Below are 19,299 nucleotides of genomic sequence, written 5' to 3' on the forward strand. Positions count from 1 at the left end.
GAGAGCTGAGCCAGGCCTCCCTCAACACAAAGCAGACAGACGCTTTGGCCTCGGGGTGGGATAGTCCCGCTCGCTCCAAGGGTTCTTTGGCCCGACACGCTCTGCTTGTGGATCCCTCCTCCGCCCGGCGCCAGGAGGGAGCCAAGCCACCTTTGCACCTCCGACCATCATCCTGCCTGGGGACCTGCCCTAGGCTAGCCCCGCGCCCCTCGACCTCAACCTCAGGGAGCTGGGCCTGAGGGAATGTCTGGGCCTACAAAGGGCCTAACCCCTTCCTCAGCGCCCCAGGGCCTCACCTAAAGGCCCAGTCCCCGGGCTCCGTCAGTTCTGCGCAGGCCCTCGCTGCACCCTCGCTCCCCGGGGACGCAGCCACCAACCCCGGCCGGGGACAGCCTGAGTCAGGACTCCGGGCCCTCTCTGGCTCCTGGTAAGGAACACTTCCGCTATCTCAAAGTTGCCATAAGAAAATAAATACAAGTGACACTGTGCTGGGCCAAAGCTCATTAGTTCGTTGTCCAGGCCTAATAAAGAAACAGAGGCGCAAATTATAGAGTTCAGCTTCAACACACGCTCTGTCACCCGATATCAGCGGACGGCGAACCTGATTCCAATTGCTCCGAACTTGCTGCGTAGTTCGCCCCCCACCCCCTCCTCGCGAGCAGGAGGTTGGGTGGAAAAATATAGTTCCAAAGGGGGTAATGATCAAGCTTTTCCTCTCGGAAGCCTGCGCCACCTCATTTCCCATCAGTAATCCCAATAAAATTAACGTCGTGGCTGCAATTGAAAAGAGGAGGGCCCGCGACACTCCTGAAATAACACCCTCTCCCCCAGCAAAAGGTAAAAAGCAAAACGGCCCTTTGTTCAGCTAATTAACGAAGGCCCAACTCCGAAAGCAGATGTGTTTGCTTAGCTAATCACAAGCATGTTTCTTTCAAGGAACGTCATTTAGAGGGGGCTGCTCCGGGGGATGGGAAAGGGGGACACAGCACCCCCCTCGCCAGGTCCTCTCTGCCTCAGGGGTCTCTCACCCCAGACTAAGATCCACAGGCTAAATCCGCGTAGCCCATCTCTTACACCTCTCTCTCCCTTGGTCCTACCAGAGGCCCACTAGGCACCTAGGCGCTTGCTCAAATGCCAAGCCTTCAAGACGCAAGGCGGGGGGGCGGGGGATGAAAAGTTTTAATGACACAGATGCCATATTAAATGAGGCAGTTTTACAATTCACTTTGAATAAGACGCTAACTTATTACAAGTGTGTTATCAGAAGAACGATAAGATTTATAACTCCAAGAGTCAGCTTTTCTCCTTAATGACAATGGATGTTAAGGAGAGGAAATCTGTTCTCTATTAGAAGAGATGAGAGTCCCTTCCCTGTTTTCGGGCATTTACAGATGCGTCCAAGAGGGCAGATACCAAGTCCCTTTGTGTCTCCTTATGAAAAATTCTCTTTCCCCTTTGGCTATGAAACCGGGTCCCCTGGCTGGGTTAGCACCTCGCTCAGTTTTTGAGCGTGAGTTTGAGAGAGGAAAAAAAAGGAGAGAGAGAGAGAGAAGGGAAGGGAGATAGAAGTGGAGATGGAAATGGAGGGGGTGGGGGCAGTTCTCAGCCCTGCAGTTCACGCAGTAAAACTATTTCCACGTCTTTCTTTGCCTTACAAAAGATAGCTTTCCCCTAAACCAACAGAGTAAGCAAACTTTAAAAAACTGGGGTCCTATTACAAACCAACGCCCAGCACTAACTGCTTTAAAATTACTGCATAATTAGATTTAGTTGAATTTCACCATTAATTAGGCAGCCGCACTGCAGGGAGCCTTTGAAATCTGAGAAAATGGGAAAAATCATCTGAAGCACGTTTTTTAAACCTAACTTCAATAAATCTTGACGCGGCCCAGAATTCAGAGTACCTCACTCCCCTCCCAGGCGGCTGAGGGTAAGGGTCTCCAGGCCTGGGCTGGAGTTGTAGTTAGACGTAAGGGGCGATTCCCCCGTCGGCTGAAGGCTCAGCCCGGGCCAAGCCACTGCCTCTCCAGAGGCTCTCAGAAGACCCTCTCTGGGCGGCCAGGTCTGTCCCACGGCCGACCTCGCCTCCTCTCAAACCTATTAGATAAAGGGGATCCCCCGCTGTGAAGTGCTCCTGTCAGGGGCGCCGTCCACGCCGGCTCACACATTTCTAGCGCCTGCGACCGCCCGCCCGGAACCCGCCCTCGGCCCCTGCGCACCCCCAAGTCAGCCCTCCGCCCAGAAAGCCAGCTTTCCTCTAAGTTTGCCATGCAAGCAGCAAGTTGTGCCCACGTCCGGCGGGGATCGCAGCCCGGTCCCCACCCCCCAGCTCGGAGGAGGCCCCGGCACAACCCCCCGGCGCAGCCCCTGCATTAATGAGCGCGAGAACTGACCGAGGTCTGTTAATACTGGCCTCTCCCCCTCCCCCTATACCATTCAAACATTTAAGATCACGGTTGAGGATACAGACTTTTTCTCATTTGGCTCTTGTTGGGAGGGGAGGCCTGAAATAAACTCTCCGGATTATAAGGGGGAGGGGGCGAACAGAGAAGGGGATACTGTGTCACCAATATGTTCCCTAGTAATTCTGCTGCTTTAATTACAGAATAATCGAGGACCGCACTCACTCGCCAGGGAGTTTAAAAGAGGGTTTTCTGCCTGCAGATGGAATGGCCTTTAGCCGCCCCCCCCCCCTTTTTTTTTTTCTTTTTGGTAACCAATGTGTTTTCTATTACCCGGCCCTGCCGTGCCTGGCAGCCCGGCGCTCGCGGTGCAATGGGAGACGCCATGTTGGCTCAGCTCATAGGACCAAGTCAAAAGCGAGCTTCGAGGCAGAGTTTCACACGCTCGAGCTCCCCCTGACCGCCCCCCGCCCGTCGCCGCTTAATGCACATCCCAGGAGTGCAGCTCTGCGCGCCCGGCACCCCGGACTTTCCGGGGGCGCGGGCGGAATTCCGCCGCACGTAAGTGGGGGGCGGGGGCTGGGGGGGCAGGCACTTCTCAGCAGCTGCTGCCAACTCCAGGCTCCCGTCCCCGCAGCCGGCCGGATGCTAACCCAGCGGTCTCCGCGGAACCAGCCCCGGACGTCGCCCGCTAACTTTGAGCCCCAGTCCCTGGCGGCCCAGAGAGAACTCTTGGTGAAAGGCCGAGGCAGGACGACCGCGAGCCGAGCGAACAGGCTAGAATTCACCGTCCCCCCACCCCAGCTTAGTCTTCCCCCAGGTTTGTTTGAAAGTGTCGAGAAGCAGCGACCGACCCTCTCCCTCTCTCTCTCTCTCTCTCTCTCCCTCCTCAGACTATTGTTGCATCTCGCCTCTAACTGGGTTCTCTCACTCCCCCGAGCACCAACAGGAGGAGGGGGAGCGGGGTTGGGAAAAGAAATAAAGCGAGCTCAGATCAGATGGAGGAAAAAAAAAAAAAAAACAGCAAGGAAAAAGAGACACTTAAAGGGAAAGAGTCGCCATGTTTAGCAGCTTTTTTAAAGATCTCGTCAATTTCACACAGAACGCACTCGCTGGGTCCCAGCCCTCGTCTTTTGTCCAATTCAGTCGCAGCAAAGATCTTTTGTTCTAACTCAGCGTGAAAAGAAAAACTTTCTTTAAATGCAATAAACTTAAACCAAACTCAAGACTCTAAACAGATCCTCCTCCGGCCACTCTAAACATATACAAGAGGTTTTGTTTTAACCGTTTGAAAAATTTTGGGTCCTGTTTTTCTGCCTCGCAGACCCCAAGCTCACTGCTGAAACTCAGAGAGAGTGAGAGAGAGATTTCCAACGTCTAGAACACATGCTTAAAGCATAATAAAACAGGGACTGTCTTTTGCTTTGAAAATCATAAATTATAATTTAATGCCAATAATAATTTACAACAAATGGCTGTTTACAATAAACTAACACAAAACAAACAAGGAAAAGGGCCTGTGTTTTACTTATTAGAGAAACTTCACACACTCACATGGATAGCACTTGCAAGAGGAGAAAAAAAACAACCTACAAAACCTCGATCTAGAGGTCAGCGATGATCTGCCATAAGAACATACTTATATTTATGTATGTATATATCTACAGAAAGAAGCTGAGGGTCAGATGGAGAGCTCCGCTCAAATGCACAAATCAGACAGATTTTTCTGGTCTACATGTATTGACTGGAACTGAGTATCAAAGTTTAATACACTTTACAAAATGATCCCTTTTCTTCCACATCCCCTTACCCACCACCCCCTTTTAAAATCAAACCACGGCACGGGATAGTGGTGGGGCTGCTGCAAAGCCTCAATAGGAACAAAAATTGCAAAAGCTCCCACACACCGAGCTTCCTCCGAACCAGGAAAAGAGAAAGAGGAAAAGACTCCAAAACAAGATACTTCCAAATCCGCACACCCTGTAAAGTTTCCTTCTTTCTCTTTTTCTTTCTTTCTCTTCCTTTTCTTAATTTGGCTTTTAAGGACAAAGGATCCCAAGAGCAGTACAGACTGCATCTACACAATCTGAAATGTCAAAATGTCGACGTGTTTTTATGTACAGAACTCCAATGGAAAAGATTCCCTTGACCTGTGGTCATGCTCTCACAGAATGAACGGTACGGGGGGAGGGGGGAGGAAGGCCAACTGCAAGTTATCATATATACATTAAAAATAAACCCTTCAGCCGCTCTAAGCTATATCACTGAATTTGAAATCCTCTCAACAACCACACTAGATGAGAACCACAGAATGTTTTTAAAAATCAGACCTACTTAAGGAAAAACTCATTGCAAACAACTGCCTTCTATTTACAAGGCTGTGATAGCTTGCTTGAACGGTCTTCTGCGTAACTGTCAGAAATGTACAAAACAGTATTTTTTCCTGATCATAAAATAGATACTGATCTCAAGATTTCTAATACTTTTCACAATACCTTCCCTAAGCAGGCACTTAAGTGTGACAAATATAAGGGCCTTTTTTTTTCCTGGAAAATCCATTTTTAATTAAAAGAAGGATTAGGTGAATGGGGGTGGTTTACTATATCAGTATGGCACTTCCTAAACCACAGATAAACCATTAACTTCAGCTCCCCCCCACACACACACCCAAATTAAACAGGCAAATACACTAGTCTACCTTTGAACAAACTGGCTGAGGGGAGTAAACAAATAGAGCCCCCGGCCCAGCTCAGTGAGAGCTCACAGGGGCTTCTCGAAGGAAAGACAGTGAGTGGGGACAGCCAAACAGGTTTCAGATATCAAATAATATTTTAATTTCTGAATACTTTCAATTTTCCTTGGAATATAACACACAAAGACTCGACCAAACAGTTCAGTTATTATAACTTTTACAGTATACAGAAATGTTGCACTTAAAAAAAAACCTTCAGTTTTTTTAAAACACAAACTGTAAACTCTAAGATACTGAATCAATCACGTTACCTATAAGTGCCAACAGTGTTATTTTGTCATGCTGATTTCAATGGTATTTTTTAAAAAGGGAAAATATCAACAATTATAATACAAAGGGTTTGCAAATATACAAACAGATATAGGATTTTCATAACAATTCAAGAAGTAAGCGGGACCCAATTCAAATTACAAAAGTTCACTTTTTATTCAAAACCTCAGCATGTGTCTTGGACACATTCCTTGGCTGCCAATAAATTCCACAGTTCATTCTCTTTCTTAAAATATTTTTAAAAAGCTAGGTTTGTCATGGTATCTTTTTTTGGGGGGGGGGGGGTGGGCAGGGTAGGGGAAGTTAAGTGTTGTATGTGGTTCCTCCAGTTCTCAAATTAGAGCGCTCAACTTCACCTAAAATTTTTGGTCACCACTTGTAAGTGCGTTTCCATCATCTTTGAGTTGCCTTTTAAAGTTTTATGTCTTCCTATGATATTTTCATGGACTGAGTTTTAATTCTTGCAGAACATATATTTTAAGGATACACAGTTTTTAAGAAGCCAAGATTATATCAAAACTTATTATAGAACCACAGAATAAACTGGTTTGGAACCAGAAAAGTACAAAAAAGAACAGCTAGAGGTACATAGACACAGGACAATTAATAATTTGGAAAAAAAAAGACTTACTTTCTCCATTCTGCTAATTTTCTCCCAATCTCCTTAAATGCACTTTTAGCAATATTTTTCCAAAATTTACCAAAAAAAGAAAAAGACTAATTTCCTTTTTATACAAAAATGATAAGTAGCAAGTTGTTCTGACCAACACAGGAGTTTTTTTTAATGCATTCTGTAAAAGTTCATTTGACAGTCTTTTTTTTTTGGAAATTCACAGTCCATTAAATTCTTCCCCTCTCTTCTTTTAGCAAACTTGTAACATCCTTTTATATCCTTTCTTAATAGAAGGAATTTAAGCAAACAAACCAGTCTTTTGCCTTTTCTTTCTCTCTGTTTCACTCCCCCTTCTTATCTTGATTTATTATTTATTGAATTGCCATATACGGCCAGTTAAAACTGCTGCCGGACAGTAACATATCCCGGATGAGGGTTTCGATGGGGGTTTTACCTACCAAACGGACGAAAAACAATTGCTCTATGACTGAGGAGGAGACCGTGCGGAGGGAAGGGAGGCGAAGCAAAAGCTTTCCGAATCGCGTTGGTTGGTTGGGGTACTGGCTCCTAACGTATTCTTCCAAAGCACACTGGGACTTTTCCTGCAAGCTTTCCACATGGGCTACATCAGAGAGACCACAGGCATCTGGAAGAAAGTTTAAAAAAAAAAAAAAAAGAAGAAGAAGACGAAGAATTCAGTCATCAGATTAAGAGGTCTGAAATGGGTCACATGAGGTGTGTGTACAGTGCTCTGTCAAACTGCCCCAACCGGAGTTGGAGCAAATGCCTACATACTGAAAACTGGGGTGGGGTGGGGGGTTTGGGGGGGCGGGGACCGCAAGAGATGGTCCTGGGGTATTTGCTTAAAAATAAAACACAGCTCAATGCGTTGCAGGCTTTCCCTGTCCGAGTCCTCAGGCTTGGTCACTGGGAGGCCTAAGCAAAGTGCATTGGGTAAATCTGGCCCAGGTCTGTAAACAGACAGACAAACAGATGAAACCAAAACTGCCAATGCTCCGCCCCCTCCTCCTCTGTAAATAATAGTTCGGCTTATAATTATATAGTTGTGGGGGGGACAACAACCTGGCCCAGCCCCGGGTAATGGCGCCCACGACCCAGCCTCAGATTCTCCCCAAAGAGGGCGACTCATTTTTCTCCAGTCTTTGAAACTGATTTAAGTGGCCCTTTAAAACTGATCTTGTCAGTTTAGCCTATTGAAGGGCAGCCATGCAAACTGTGATCTCTCTGTTCATTTGAGCTGTTTCTTTTCCCTCCTTTTCTTCTCTCTCCCTTTTTCTCCTACCACCCCCCCCCCTTATTTTTTTTTTTAAACCCAGGTCCCTCCAAGAAGAGACCCCTCCCCGTTATCTTCAGGAAAACACTTTTCTTTTTCGGATACGTGAAAATACAATAAGTGCCTTTGAAATGAGAGGCTTCTCAGTGAAGGCGGTGCAGGTTGTGACCTGACCTTTGGGGGCTCCCCAGGCAAGATGAGGGCTAACACATGCATACTGTGAATTCTTACAGCAGATATTCAAAAAGAGCTGCCACCACGTCCACCCCAAGAAACAGAACACACAATCTCCTCATGTGTGGATCTAGGACTTTGCATGTATACAGAATGCATTGGTGTCTGTGATCAGGAATTAAAAGATCTGTTTGCATAGGACTCCTTCTTACAGCGGACTGCCTCAGAATCAGATAACAGGAATCTTTATCTCTTTGTGAGGTGATTTGCATTCTCCACACAGGCCTCTACATTTTGCAAATAGTAATAAATTAAACTGTTACGACAGTATCAGGCATTTCTTTCCTTGGAAGACCAAGGGTAAGTCTAAGAGCTAACAAGGATATCAAGAAATGAACCACCACCCAGATGGTCTGGGAACTTGGGCTGGGTTAGGATTTTGGGAAGGGGTGAAGGTGGCTATAGGCTAGGGGAAGATCCTGCCTATACCTCTGCATCAGGCGAATGTTCTAGTTATGACAGGTCCCCCGAGAAAAATAATCCAGATCCAAGCCTCTGCATACAGCTCTTCCTTGCCCAGACACTGTCCTTTAATTGATTACCTAAGGACTTTCAAAGGCAGAATTTGGGGTGGCAGTGGAGGCGGTGGATTTTATGTGAAGAGCAGCAATATGTAAAAGACAGTGGGTTAAGGATTCAGAACCTGCAATAGATTCAGCTAATGACTTGGGCCCCCAGAATTCCTTGGAACAGTAAGGAAGAGACTGTGGATCTTTTTGTCTGCACAGGAATTCCACAGCTCTCCTCGTGTCCTGATTACAACCTGCAAAACCTGCAGTGGGTGACTAGGTTCCAAGCCCTACCCAAGTCCAGATGTTTGTTATCCTGAACTGGGAACCCCTTCCCCTCTCAGCCGTGACAAAGAGACCAGCTGACAACTTAGAACAGGAATGTGGCAGGGGTGATTTCCACCCACCTGGGCTCTGCTGAACTCAGCCTGGAGGCAGCCAAAAGGCTCAGGTGTAGCCCAAAGTGGTAAGCCAGACACCTTCAACAATCGTTTGGCCTCAAGAGTTAATTGATATTAGGTCTATTACTCACACAGGTTAAACTACCTGCAAACTAATTAGATTTCATAATGCAGTCAATGATGGTTTTATATCTCCAGCAATACTCATACCCAGCCCAAGTTGGCATACACTTTGGGTTGTTTGAAAATTGCCTTAACTGTTTGCCTGGGCAGGGGAAGCGAGAGGCCAGAGTCTTCAACCCCCTACAGGCATTCTGAAGAGTTATGATGGCCCCTTTCTTCCTCTTGCCCCTTTCTGACAGCTCTTTCCCCTCTCCTGGCAGTCTGCATTGTTTTAATAAAAATATGATTTTGAAAATTGCTGCCCTCAGGTTGGATGTGCCTGGAGCTCCAACTCCTACTGAATTAGCAGGCAAACTTTTCCCCTGCAGGGGCAAACTTTCCCCTGCAGGGATGATACCAGGACTGCTCCAGTGCCTAGAGGCATCTTCTAGAGGCTCAGCCAGGGTGACAGAGAAAGCCATGGGGTAGAGGAGATTCCACAGGCTCAGCTGGCCCAGAGGGCCTGAGCTAAGGGAAGGAACAGAAGCATGCATCCCAGTCTGGTGGGAGGGGAACAGGCCTGAGAGGCTTCCCCATGGCCTATTTTGAGAGTCTGTCTGAAGCATCCTTCTTGCAACCCAGCCTTCCTCTCCTCTCCCCTCTCCCCAGGACAGGCCTGGTGGGGCCCCAACAGCTATGCAAAGTTCCCATTCCAAGTTGCACAGACAGTTTGGCTTTTTAAGTGGGAGGCTGGGCTAGTTCTGGGGGCTCCGAAGAGTTTAGACCCTAACTCTGAGCTAGGAGAGCTTGGGCATGAGAGGGCAGGGCTCCTTCCTACCTGAGGTGAACAGGACTATGGCCTTGAGGCAGCTGTACTCAGCGGAGTCGACGTGCAGCGCTTTGAGCTTCTCCACTTGCTCTTGGAAGATCCGTATGTGGTCCATAAAGGCGACCACCCGGTCGGCGGACATGGGCGAGGCGTGTAGGCCGGCGGCGGCCAGTAGCGGGGCGACGTGGAGGGGCATGGAGCACTGTGCCGCGTTCAGCACGAACAGCTCGCTCCAGGTGAGGCGAAGCAGGGCCACCTGGTCGGTGATCTGCAGGTCAGGGAAGAAGGGGATGTTCCGGGCCCACTCGACGGCGCTGAAGAGCATCCGCGCGGCCAGTTCGCAAATGTTCTCGATGCCCATGATGTTGTTGGGCTGCATGCACTGGCTGCCGAAGCGCGACGTTGGGTAGGGTTCGGCGCGCAGCAGCAGAGAAATATATCCGGACAGGTACGAGTGGCAGTTGAGGGGGTCCCCGTTGGTCAGCGCAAACTGCCCGTGGGTCGGCTGGGTGGGCGGCATCCTGCCCCTCTGCACCGCTGCAGGGAGGAAAGGAGACACTCCGCAGTTAATGACCAGCTTCGTTCCCCTGCTCCCCCGGCAGGGTCTGCCCCAGCCCGACCCCCACCTGACCCAGACCCCGCGGGGCGCAGGAACAGGCAGGCCTGCCCCTCTCACCAGCGCGCTAGGGCCACAGACCTGGGAGTCGCCGGGAGCCCGGCTGCACTCCTCTCAAATCACCACCCAGGCAAGCTCTGGCGGCCAGGGCGGCACACTGGCCTCGGAGGCCCACTCCGGGCTGGGCGGCTGAGGACCCAGAATTGGCCGCTTTGCCTCGCGCTCCCCGGCACGATGGGAGGGATGGAGCATTCTGGGGGCATCTTTCTTCCTTACTGCTAAACGGCTGATATTTTTTATTGATTGGAGGAGAGGGAGCGGGAGGGGCGAGGCTGGGGGGAGGGTGAGACGCTTTTGCAAAAGACACCAAGCTGCACCCCGGACGGCCTGTGGCCACCCCGGAACCGCTTTCCCCCAACCCTGCAACCCCAGTCCCGCGGGCCACCCCCGGTGACAGACAAGCTGAGAGCCGAGGTCTGGCGGCAGCCTAATCGGTGTGCTCGGAGGAAGAGAGACGGAGGAAGAGAGACGGAGGGAGAGGGCGGAGAGACAGGCCGGCCGAGGCGAGAGGAAGCCGGGGAGAGGCGGGGAGCGGGCGGCCGGCGCAGCCCGGGGAGGGCCGGGGAAAGCCGGCCAGGCTCGGGCACGAGCTGTTATCTGACTCTGGACGGGGAGAGTCGCTCTCGCAGAAACACAAAGAAACCGCGGCGTTCGCTCGCCCCAACCCGGAGCCCGCGCCCGGCGCCGAGCGCGCCATTGGCCGAGCATGGCTTGCGGCGCTCGGCGAATTTCATATCACAAAGACCCAACTCGCGCAGAGCGAAAGCAGCCGCCCAGGGCCCCTCGCCCACCCTTCCCCTACTCCCTATCGCGCTCTCCTCCTTTCAAAAGTGAAAGGAAAAAAGAAAACAGAAGGTTTTTTTTTTTTTTTTTTTTTCCAGCCGAATGTTAATCCACGGAGGGTCACATGAGTGCTGCCCGGGCGGCAGCGTTAATACGGCGAAGTGCGTAAAATTGCCATTTGTAATTTGAACCTCCTGTACAAAAGTACAATCTCAGGTTGTTGGGGGTTCTTTTTCTTTGTTTTTTTTTTTTTTTTTGAGTGGGTGGGGGCTGGGGAGAGGGGTGGGGAGGAGGGACATGTGTTGAACATGCAGGAAAAACAAGGAGAGAGAAAAAAACTGAGAGGAAAGAGAGAGAAGTAAACCAGGCTTTAAAACAACAACAACAACAACAACAAACAACACCCCATCACTTGCAGAAAGGCGAACTCGAATGAACTGGCAGTCAATGCAAAGAAAATTAAAAGAGCCCGAAGAGAGAGTAGAAGAGAAAATCAGTCGGCCAAAGCATGCGGATTTGGGGATCTGGGTTCCAATGCAGAACTTGCTTCTAGTATAAAACCCCTTTCAGCTGCAATACGAAGAGAAGAGCTTGGGGCTTCCGTGTCCTTACCCAGAGCAGGCTAGCCAAACGCACCCAGGGCCCCGGGACCCCAGGCGAGGGGGGTAGAAATGAGAGGCCGATACCTTCCCGTCTCATGCCCACTTTGAGGCACTTTTTGAGGCGGCAGTACTGGCACTGGTTGCGGTGGTGCTGGTCGATGGGACAGTTCCGGTTGGCGCGGCACGTGTAGCTCAGGTTCCTCCGCACGCTGCGCTTGAAGAAGCTCTTGCAGCCCTCGCACGTGAACTGGCCGTAGTGCTTGCCGCTCGACTTGTCCCCGCACACCACGCACTCGATGTGCTGCTGCTGCTGCTGCTTGTCGCCGCCCGGACCGCCAGGGCCGCCCTGGCCGCCGGCCGCCGTCTGGGCCGGCGTGCTGGCCGGGCCCCCTTGGCCAGGCGTCTGTGGCGTGTGCGGGGCGCCGGGCGGCGGGCCGGGCACGGGCGGCGCCTGCGAGGCCTGGCTGCCCTGAGAGCCGGGCACCTCGTCCTGGGGGTCGCGCCACGTGCTGACTACCATTGCCATATCTATGGGGGCCGCGTCCGGACTTCCTGCTCCCCTGGCTGCTGGCGGCGGCGGCTCCCGGGTCTCGGGCTCCGGCGCGCCGCCTTTTGTGTGTGCAAGGGTGCGAGAGGGCGCCCCGGGTGGCTCGGGGTCTGGTTGGTTGAGGTTGGTTAGTTTTTCCTTTTTTGTTTCTGCTTTGCAAAGTTTTGTCGATTGCTTGTCTGGCCCGGTGTGTTTGTTTTGTTTGTTTCTCTCGGCTCAGCTTTGTTGCTTTCGGGGGGCTTTCCGCCGGGAGGGGAGGGGATGGGGCCGGGGGAGAGCAAGTGGGAGCGGAACGTGGAGAGAGAGGGAGGGGAGGGAGAGCTGCAAGTCGATTGTCTGGCTTCAAGACAGAAGTAGGAGGCAAAAAAAAAAAAAAAAAAAAATCTCTCCAAAGATCTCCCTCGCTCTCACTCTCCCTCCCTCTCTCGTTCACTCTCTCGCTCTCAGAGCTGGTGTGCAGCCGAGGAGTTGGAGGAGGAGGAGGAAGAGGAGGAGGAGGAGGAGAGGCGACTGTCCGGGGGCCAAGTCCAGGGCAGCCCACAGTCAGCCATTCAGGAAAGCCATCGAAATCAGGAGGACTAGGAGAGCAGAGGCGCCGGTCTCGGGCGCACCCAGAGAGCCAGGCAGGCCGGGGCGGAGGCCGGCGGCCCGCGGAGTGGCCGGAGCGCTGCCCGGGTCCGGGGGAATCAGCATGAAAGTGGTCCGCGTCGGGCGCTGCGCGGCGTCGTCCTGGCGCTGGGCCGCCGCCGCCGCCTGCCACAGGCGCCCGGCGCGCGCCTCGCTTGCTCCGGCCGCCGCCGCCCGCTTTCGCCGGATAGAGGCCGCTCGCCGCTCCCTGCGGGCCGCCTGGGCCGCCGCCGCCGCTGGAGCCGCCGCCGCCGCCGCCGAAGCCGCCGGGTCGGGCCCGGAGCCGCCGCGTCTAGCGCCGCCGCCGCCGCTGAAGCCGCTGCTGCCGCTGCTGCCGCCGCCGGAGCCGCTGCTGCTGCTGCTGCCGCCGCCGCCGCCTCACACACATAGGGAAAGAGTCAACTCGCCGGCGGCGGGGGAGAAATGATAAAAGAGAGAGAGGAGGGCAGATCACCACCTAGAAGCACATCCTTCGTGCGCAGAGGGGGGAGGAAAAGACGGAGAGAAAGAATGAAAGAGGGGAAAAAAGGCAGCACGGCACCCGGAGAAAGAAGACAACTCGGGGAGAGGAGGAGGAGGAGAAGAAAACACACACGCGCGCACGCACACACACACCGCGGAGAGAAAAGAACAGAGAATCAAAGTGATCAAATATGCTAAAAAGGGGGGCGCGGGAGGGAATGCGATTTATAGGCGCCGGGGCTGGCAGAAGTGGCTTCTCCGCGATCAGCTCACTGAGCTCTCTATATAGTGAACTTTGACACGACTGCTGCAACTTAGCGCACGTTGCCATGGCGACGGCGCGCCTTATAAGGCAGCAGCCGGGGTTGGCCTGGCCAGGCGCGCGCGCACCGCCCCCTCGCCGTCATTGGCCGGAGCGCGGCGGCCCCGCCATGGCGGCTGCGGGCTCAGCCTGGTCCTAGCGCGAGCGGTGTCGCGGCCCGGGCGCGGGGGGCGAGGTGGGTGAGGGGGGCGGGGAGGGGGCGGCTGTGCCGCCGCCACTGCCAAGTGGGGGATGGGCCCACACTGGCCCCGGGCGCGCGGCCACGGCTCTCTCCGCACCCCGCACCCGAGGTTTCCGCCCCAGAGGGGAGAAGACCGCGGCGCGCACACACAACGCCTCTTAAAGGCTCCACGAGAGGCTTTGGATGGAATCGAGGACTTCGACTCTCGCAACTTGGCGATGCCACCAAATCCGTCGTTCGCGCACCACCCGGGACTACCAGCGCATCTTTATGCCCACAGTACCAGAGAAAGAGAAAAGTTCCCCGGTTTCTTTGCAGAGGGGTAGTGGGTGAGGATGGGAGGGTGCCTCGAGCGGAGCTTGCACGCATTTTCCAAACGAAACATTTGGTCAAATCCGGGTGATGGTAGACCCTTCCCTTAGTCTACTCTGATCACTTGCTTGGTTTGGTGGCTATTTTTTTTTCTTCCATCCTTCCTTTCTTCCTTTTTCTTTCTTTCTTTCTTTCTTTCTTTCTTTCTTTCTTTCTTTCTTCTCTCTCTTTCGTTTTTTTAGAGAAAAGGAGCCGTTCAGTGGCTGTGTTTTCTTTGTAGGGTTAACATTTCACAGGAATGTGGCCTGACATTTTAACTGCTCAAATAAAGCATCTCGGATGCTGAGAAGCAGAAATAGACTTCATCTCATTGTCATGATGCAATTAAAATCAATTTTCTTCAACTTTATCCTCTCTTGTTAGTTTCAGCTAACTCCCAAGCCCACGTCCTGCCACACACCCAGTCGTGGTGAGAGGTGAAAAGACCTTTCTGCCCGCTGATGGACAAGCGGAGGCAGCCTCCCAGCGTCCCCTGTGCATACCCTCTGTACACACATGTAAGCGCACATATATCAGATGCGCATTTGTCAATGTACACAGACAAAGGCTTCAGCGACTCTGCTTCTAGGTAATAGAACAGTTGAGTACGACTTCATTGTTCCTCAAGTTCCTTTTAAGCATTCATACAGTCGTTAAAACACACCCAGAGATTCTGCCCCAAATTGGGAATAATAACAAGTACAACTCACAGGAATCACGCACAAGCCATATTCTTCCTCAAGAGATTCACTGCAATGAGAACAACTTCATCTCCTGTGCCATTCTGCTCAATGTGCTAAAATCATCAAGCCAGTTATGTCTCTGAATTCCAGGGCTTTTGGTTTTAAACATCAAACATCTAGAATTGCCTCCCAGAACACACTGTATTCCAGATCAGTAACCTGTCTGTTGGATTTTGACCAGTTAGTGGATTATGATTATTCAAAATTTATAGAACAAAACTGTGACTCCATCATACACTCTTTGCACCAAGAAAAAACTGTAGACTGGTAATCCAACCAGGTTTATGAACAATTAAGATATTTTACACAAAACACGTTGAGCTTCAGGAAACATGAACACACATAAAGAGTAAATTAATGACCATAGGAAAGCATCCTTGATAGTTTAAAAAATCGGAGTGATTAAAAAAAATAAACCATACATATAACTGACGTGTAGATTGTACTTTGCACTCAATACCCTTTACACACATGGGGAGAATACGAGGTAGGAACTAAATGAAGATGTAGGCAGATAAGCACTAGTTTATAGGGAAGGAAAGATTCTCCTTATGCTTCATTCTTGAAACCTCCTTAGCCCTCACCCTTCCTCCGCTGAAATCACATATTTCACTAAAGCTGCAGGTGCTGGGATTATTTGGAAGTTGTTAAAAAAAAAAAAAAAAAAGAACTATAGTGGACACTGAGCTATCATAAAACTGGTGTGTAATGAGATTGCCATAGAGCAAAGCCAGGCAGAAATTTTCAGGTTGATTAGAGACACAATATAACTTTCTCCTAAAGAGGACAAGAAGTATGGAAAAGAAATCATTTCGGAGAAAGCTGTGCTTTTTTTTTTTTTTTTTTTTTTTTACTCTTTTTCTTTTCAACCTCTATGATTTGAGGAATTTCCTAATACTACAAATGTCAGTAGATTAGGGGCAAACTCAGCAGAGGTGTGGTAGGGCTGGGGTTGAGACAGAAAATCTAATGGGCATCCCCATCTCAATTTAATAGAAGATAAGAATAATTGATTATAAGGAAATCCTAAACTCGCCTCTTGGGTGCAGACACTTCCATGGCAAGATCACCTTTTACAAACATGCAGTAGGAAATTTTTGAGGAAGAAGAGCTTCTCCAGGACACTTTGAGATTTTTGGTATTTGAAGTACGCTCTGATGGCTTCAGATTTAAAATGAAGGATTTCCCAACCATCTCCTACAGCTCTGGATCCTGCTAGGCATACAACCACAGGGCTGCCAATAAGTCAGAGGTGTTTTACTCTGTATTTTAGGACTCATTCAGTTATGGGGGTGCTATTAAAAAGCCAAAAACAAAAAACAACAAAAAAAAGACCATTTCAATTGTAGTTAATTTATTGTATAGAAGAAGAGAGGAGACTGCAGACTGAGAAGAAAAACAAGGAGAAAATATTTTAAAATGTCTTCTGAGGTGCTCATATTCCTTGATTAAAACAGCTCTAAGGCTAAAAGATAAATATCAATATGTTGTTACTGTTTTTTTGTTTTTTTGTTTTTTTTTAGAAAATCCAGCCCAGTCTTTTATTGTAGATGTAAATTTATTTTAATGAGAAGAATGGCAAGCTTTAACTTGGCCGGAGAAAGTTGAAAAAACATTTGTTTTACTGTAGGGGGAAAAAAAGCCACCCAGGAATATGATTTTCTTCCAGAAAGTGGCTGTAATTCTCCACAAATTAAATCATAATATGAATACAGACCCCAGCAAATGTCGAGATTAACTCTGAACTCAGTAGAAACCAGTTCTGTCCACCAGGATTCATTGAATTCCTCCTTCCCCTCAATCTAGTCCGTGTGTGTTTTTCTCTTCCACCACACTGGAGCTCCATGAATAGAGAAAGGGGCTTCCATTGTGTCTCTCTGAACTTCCAAGTCAATGCAATTTTTAACCACTGGCTTGTGGTACTTTGAAAATCACCAGGGGCTGTCAGAGTTGGGTCCTCTGAAAAATTTACAGTGCTAAATCAGAGCATATGCTGGGAGGGAAAAAATTGCTTAAGATTGGAGCAAGTACAGTATCTGTCTGCCCCCTAGTGTAAGAGTCCTCGCTGCCTAAAACGCAACTTTAAAAGAGAAGAGCTCTTAAAGGGAAACGACTTTGAGCTCACGTAGACATGGCAGAATGAAACTTCTGTACATTTTAATCTGAATAATTCTTCGGGGTTTAAAATTAACTGGCTCTGGCTTGGTTGGACCGGACTCCGATCTCGCCACCTCTGCGTTTCCTGAGTCACTGCCGGAGAGGTGATTTTTTTTTTTTTTTTCCTGAACTGGGTTTATGTGCGTCCCCCTCACCCCCTCCTCTCTTTTTTCTTTCTCTGTCTCTGTCGTCTCTCTCGCTGGCTTTTTAAAAATGAAGAACCGTTCCTTGAACGTTCTGGACAGAGCACAGAATTGCTTAAGTCAGCCGGACACGGTTGTAATAGACAGCAAAAAGGTAAACGTTTGCCTGAAATCCGCACGCCAGCTCCACTACCCCGCCCGATGGTGAGTACCCTTCTCGTTGCGATTCTCCTAGCTTAACCGAGCGCTCTCCTCCCCGAGCCGCGGCCGAGGGCGCCGGGCAGAGCTTTTTTCCCTCCCTGCCTGGCTGGATGTCAGTTGCACAAGGTTGCAAAATACAGCGCAGAGGCAGATCGAACAGTAAATTCTGACGCTTAGTGCGAGCCTAGCAGCTCCTTTGCTAGAAAACCGAGTCGTCTATTGCTTGGAAAAACACGCTTATAGGACTGGTTTTTAGTTTGCTCTAGCGAAGGAAATGAGTTTGAGGAGATGGGAGGCACCGCAGTCTTTACGCTTCGGTTTAATCATATTTTGGCAGCTTCGCAATTGTATTTTCCCCTTCTCCCCGCCCCCCACCACCTCTCCTACCGCACACATGTAATAAAATATGGCAAGGCATTGAATTGACTGTCCCCCCTTCCCCGAACACCTTAAACCACAGTCCTAGGCATTTCATACACGTTAGCAATCCGATTTTTTGAAAAACCCCAAGTCATCCCCAACCCCACAAAGCACAAGGAGGAAAGTGAGAAAGGAGAGAGAGAGAGAGAAAAAAATACTGTAAGTAAACATACCAAAACCATATTTGCCTTGTTCAAGGTCCCAAACCGCTTGCATCTTCCTTCTAAACTGGAATAACTCTCCTTTAGTTTGGCGGGTGAAATAAATGCTTTGTTGGCCCCCTGAAAAGATGTGTCTTTGATAATTAAAGAGAATCTCCTCCTCGGTGTTTATCTAAGCGATTGTGCAAACTGATAAAAAGTAGGCACTAGCCTGCAGGGAAAAAGAGGAAAGGTGAAGGGAGAGATCTTCCACCTCAGGGAAGTGCTTCCCCATGTATTAGGCGCTCTCAGCCTTGGAAAGCCCTGCACAGTAACTTTAGAGAGACGAGGTTTCAGGGAGCTTTGTACATAGCTGCTGAGGAATGCAAGCCTCGCCTTTAAGAAAAAAAACCCCAAACCGTAGGTAGGAGATGTCTGGAGTGATCCTTGTCTCTCATCTCATTCCTTAGAAGGAAGAGTGCGTTGTTACACCTTGTTTGGGGCTGGAAAGACGAGACTTTAAAAACACCCGTCCAATTGAAAAAAATCTCCCAACTTAATGAGTTTAGTCGGAGGCTGGAGCTAACGGCTCAGCCTCAGCAGAAAACCGCCAACAACTATAGGCGATATTGCAGAGCAAAGACGACCCAAGGCACAGCCAAATTCCACTGTTTGGGGTCGAGAGGGATGGAGGCTAATCCTAAAGCAAGTTGGAAAAAAACAGAGGTGGGAGAGGAGGGGAAAAAAGCAGCAGCCTCGCAGACTGGCAGACAGGCTCTCCTCACCCTAGATCAAAGATAGAACTTGAAACAGGAGGGCAACATTTTTCCTAGGAATCCGTTGAAATCCTCATTTTCTACTTTTAACTCAACGCCCCCAAGTGATTTTTCCCTCTTCCCTGCAGATTCATGTCCCCCCTTTCCAGTTCCCCTTCTAGAACTTTCCTGAAGAGGAAACCTATTTCTTTTGGGGGGAGGGGTTCCCCACTTTCTGTCTTCAGATAATGCATGCTTAATTCACCCCCTCCCTTCATCCACCTCCCAAAATGAATAAAGGAAGCAGGAATACAGTAACTAGCAAAAACTGAGAATAAACTATGCTTCCCCTCGCAGTTTAATACAGTTTTAACTAATGGAATTTTTTTGTTTTGTTTTAAGAGAAGAATAATGGGGAAACACGGATCTTTTATTTTAGGAAACTGTTATGGTAAGATGTATGTCAGACTTGACAAATGAAACTAGCCCTCTTCGGCTGCTTCTTGTCCTTGTCTTAAACAGGAATTAAGTTAAACACAGTGCTGAATGTTAATTACATGTTTACTGGCTAATGAAAATTACAAATGGTTTTGCCACCTCCAAACAATGATGAAAACTCTGAAGACACTGTAATTATATACTTTGAGGGAAATAACTCAGAATATTGATCATAAGAAGTGTAAATCTTTTTTTAACTATTCATTAATACCATAAATATGGGCTACAGAAGTTTTGCCTTGTGGTTTGTCTCATCAGTTATACGAGTGGATGGATGGTGAGGCT

General features: G+C 49.5%; 1 protein-coding gene across 3 annotated transcripts; it reads right to left on the reverse strand.

Annotated features, from left to right (window-relative positions):
* Nucleotides 1–6,408: 6,408 nt before the first annotated feature.
* Nucleotides 6,409–17,837, reverse strand: NR2F2 (nuclear receptor subfamily 2 group F member 2; the record flags this gene model as incomplete). 3 transcript variants are annotated; one of them, XM_079698815.1, is made up of 3 exons in its annotated part: nucleotides 6,409–6,683; nucleotides 9,416–9,943; nucleotides 17,795–17,837. In XM_079698815.1, 3 exons carry the CDS (start codon nucleotides 17,835–17,837, stop codon nucleotides 6,409–6,411), a joined length of 846 nt encoding a protein of 281 aa, XP_079554941.1. The 3 variants fall into 3 exon arrangements, with proteins under 3 accessions (XP_079554941.1, XP_079554940.1, XP_079554939.1); XM_079698814.1 differs by lacking the exon at nucleotides 17,795–17,837 and adding an exon at nucleotides 11,552–11,993; XM_079698813.1 differs by lacking the exon at nucleotides 17,795–17,837 and adding an exon at nucleotides 11,552–11,993 and having other exon boundaries at nucleotides 9,416–9,964.
* Nucleotides 17,838–19,299: the final 1,462 nt, after the last annotated feature.

The sequence above is a fragment of the Hyperoodon ampullatus genome (assembly GCF_949752795.1).
Source record: "Hyperoodon ampullatus genome assembly, chromosome: 3".
Classification (NCBI taxonomy): domain Eukaryota; kingdom Metazoa; phylum Chordata; class Mammalia; order Artiodactyla; family Ziphiidae; genus Hyperoodon; species Hyperoodon ampullatus.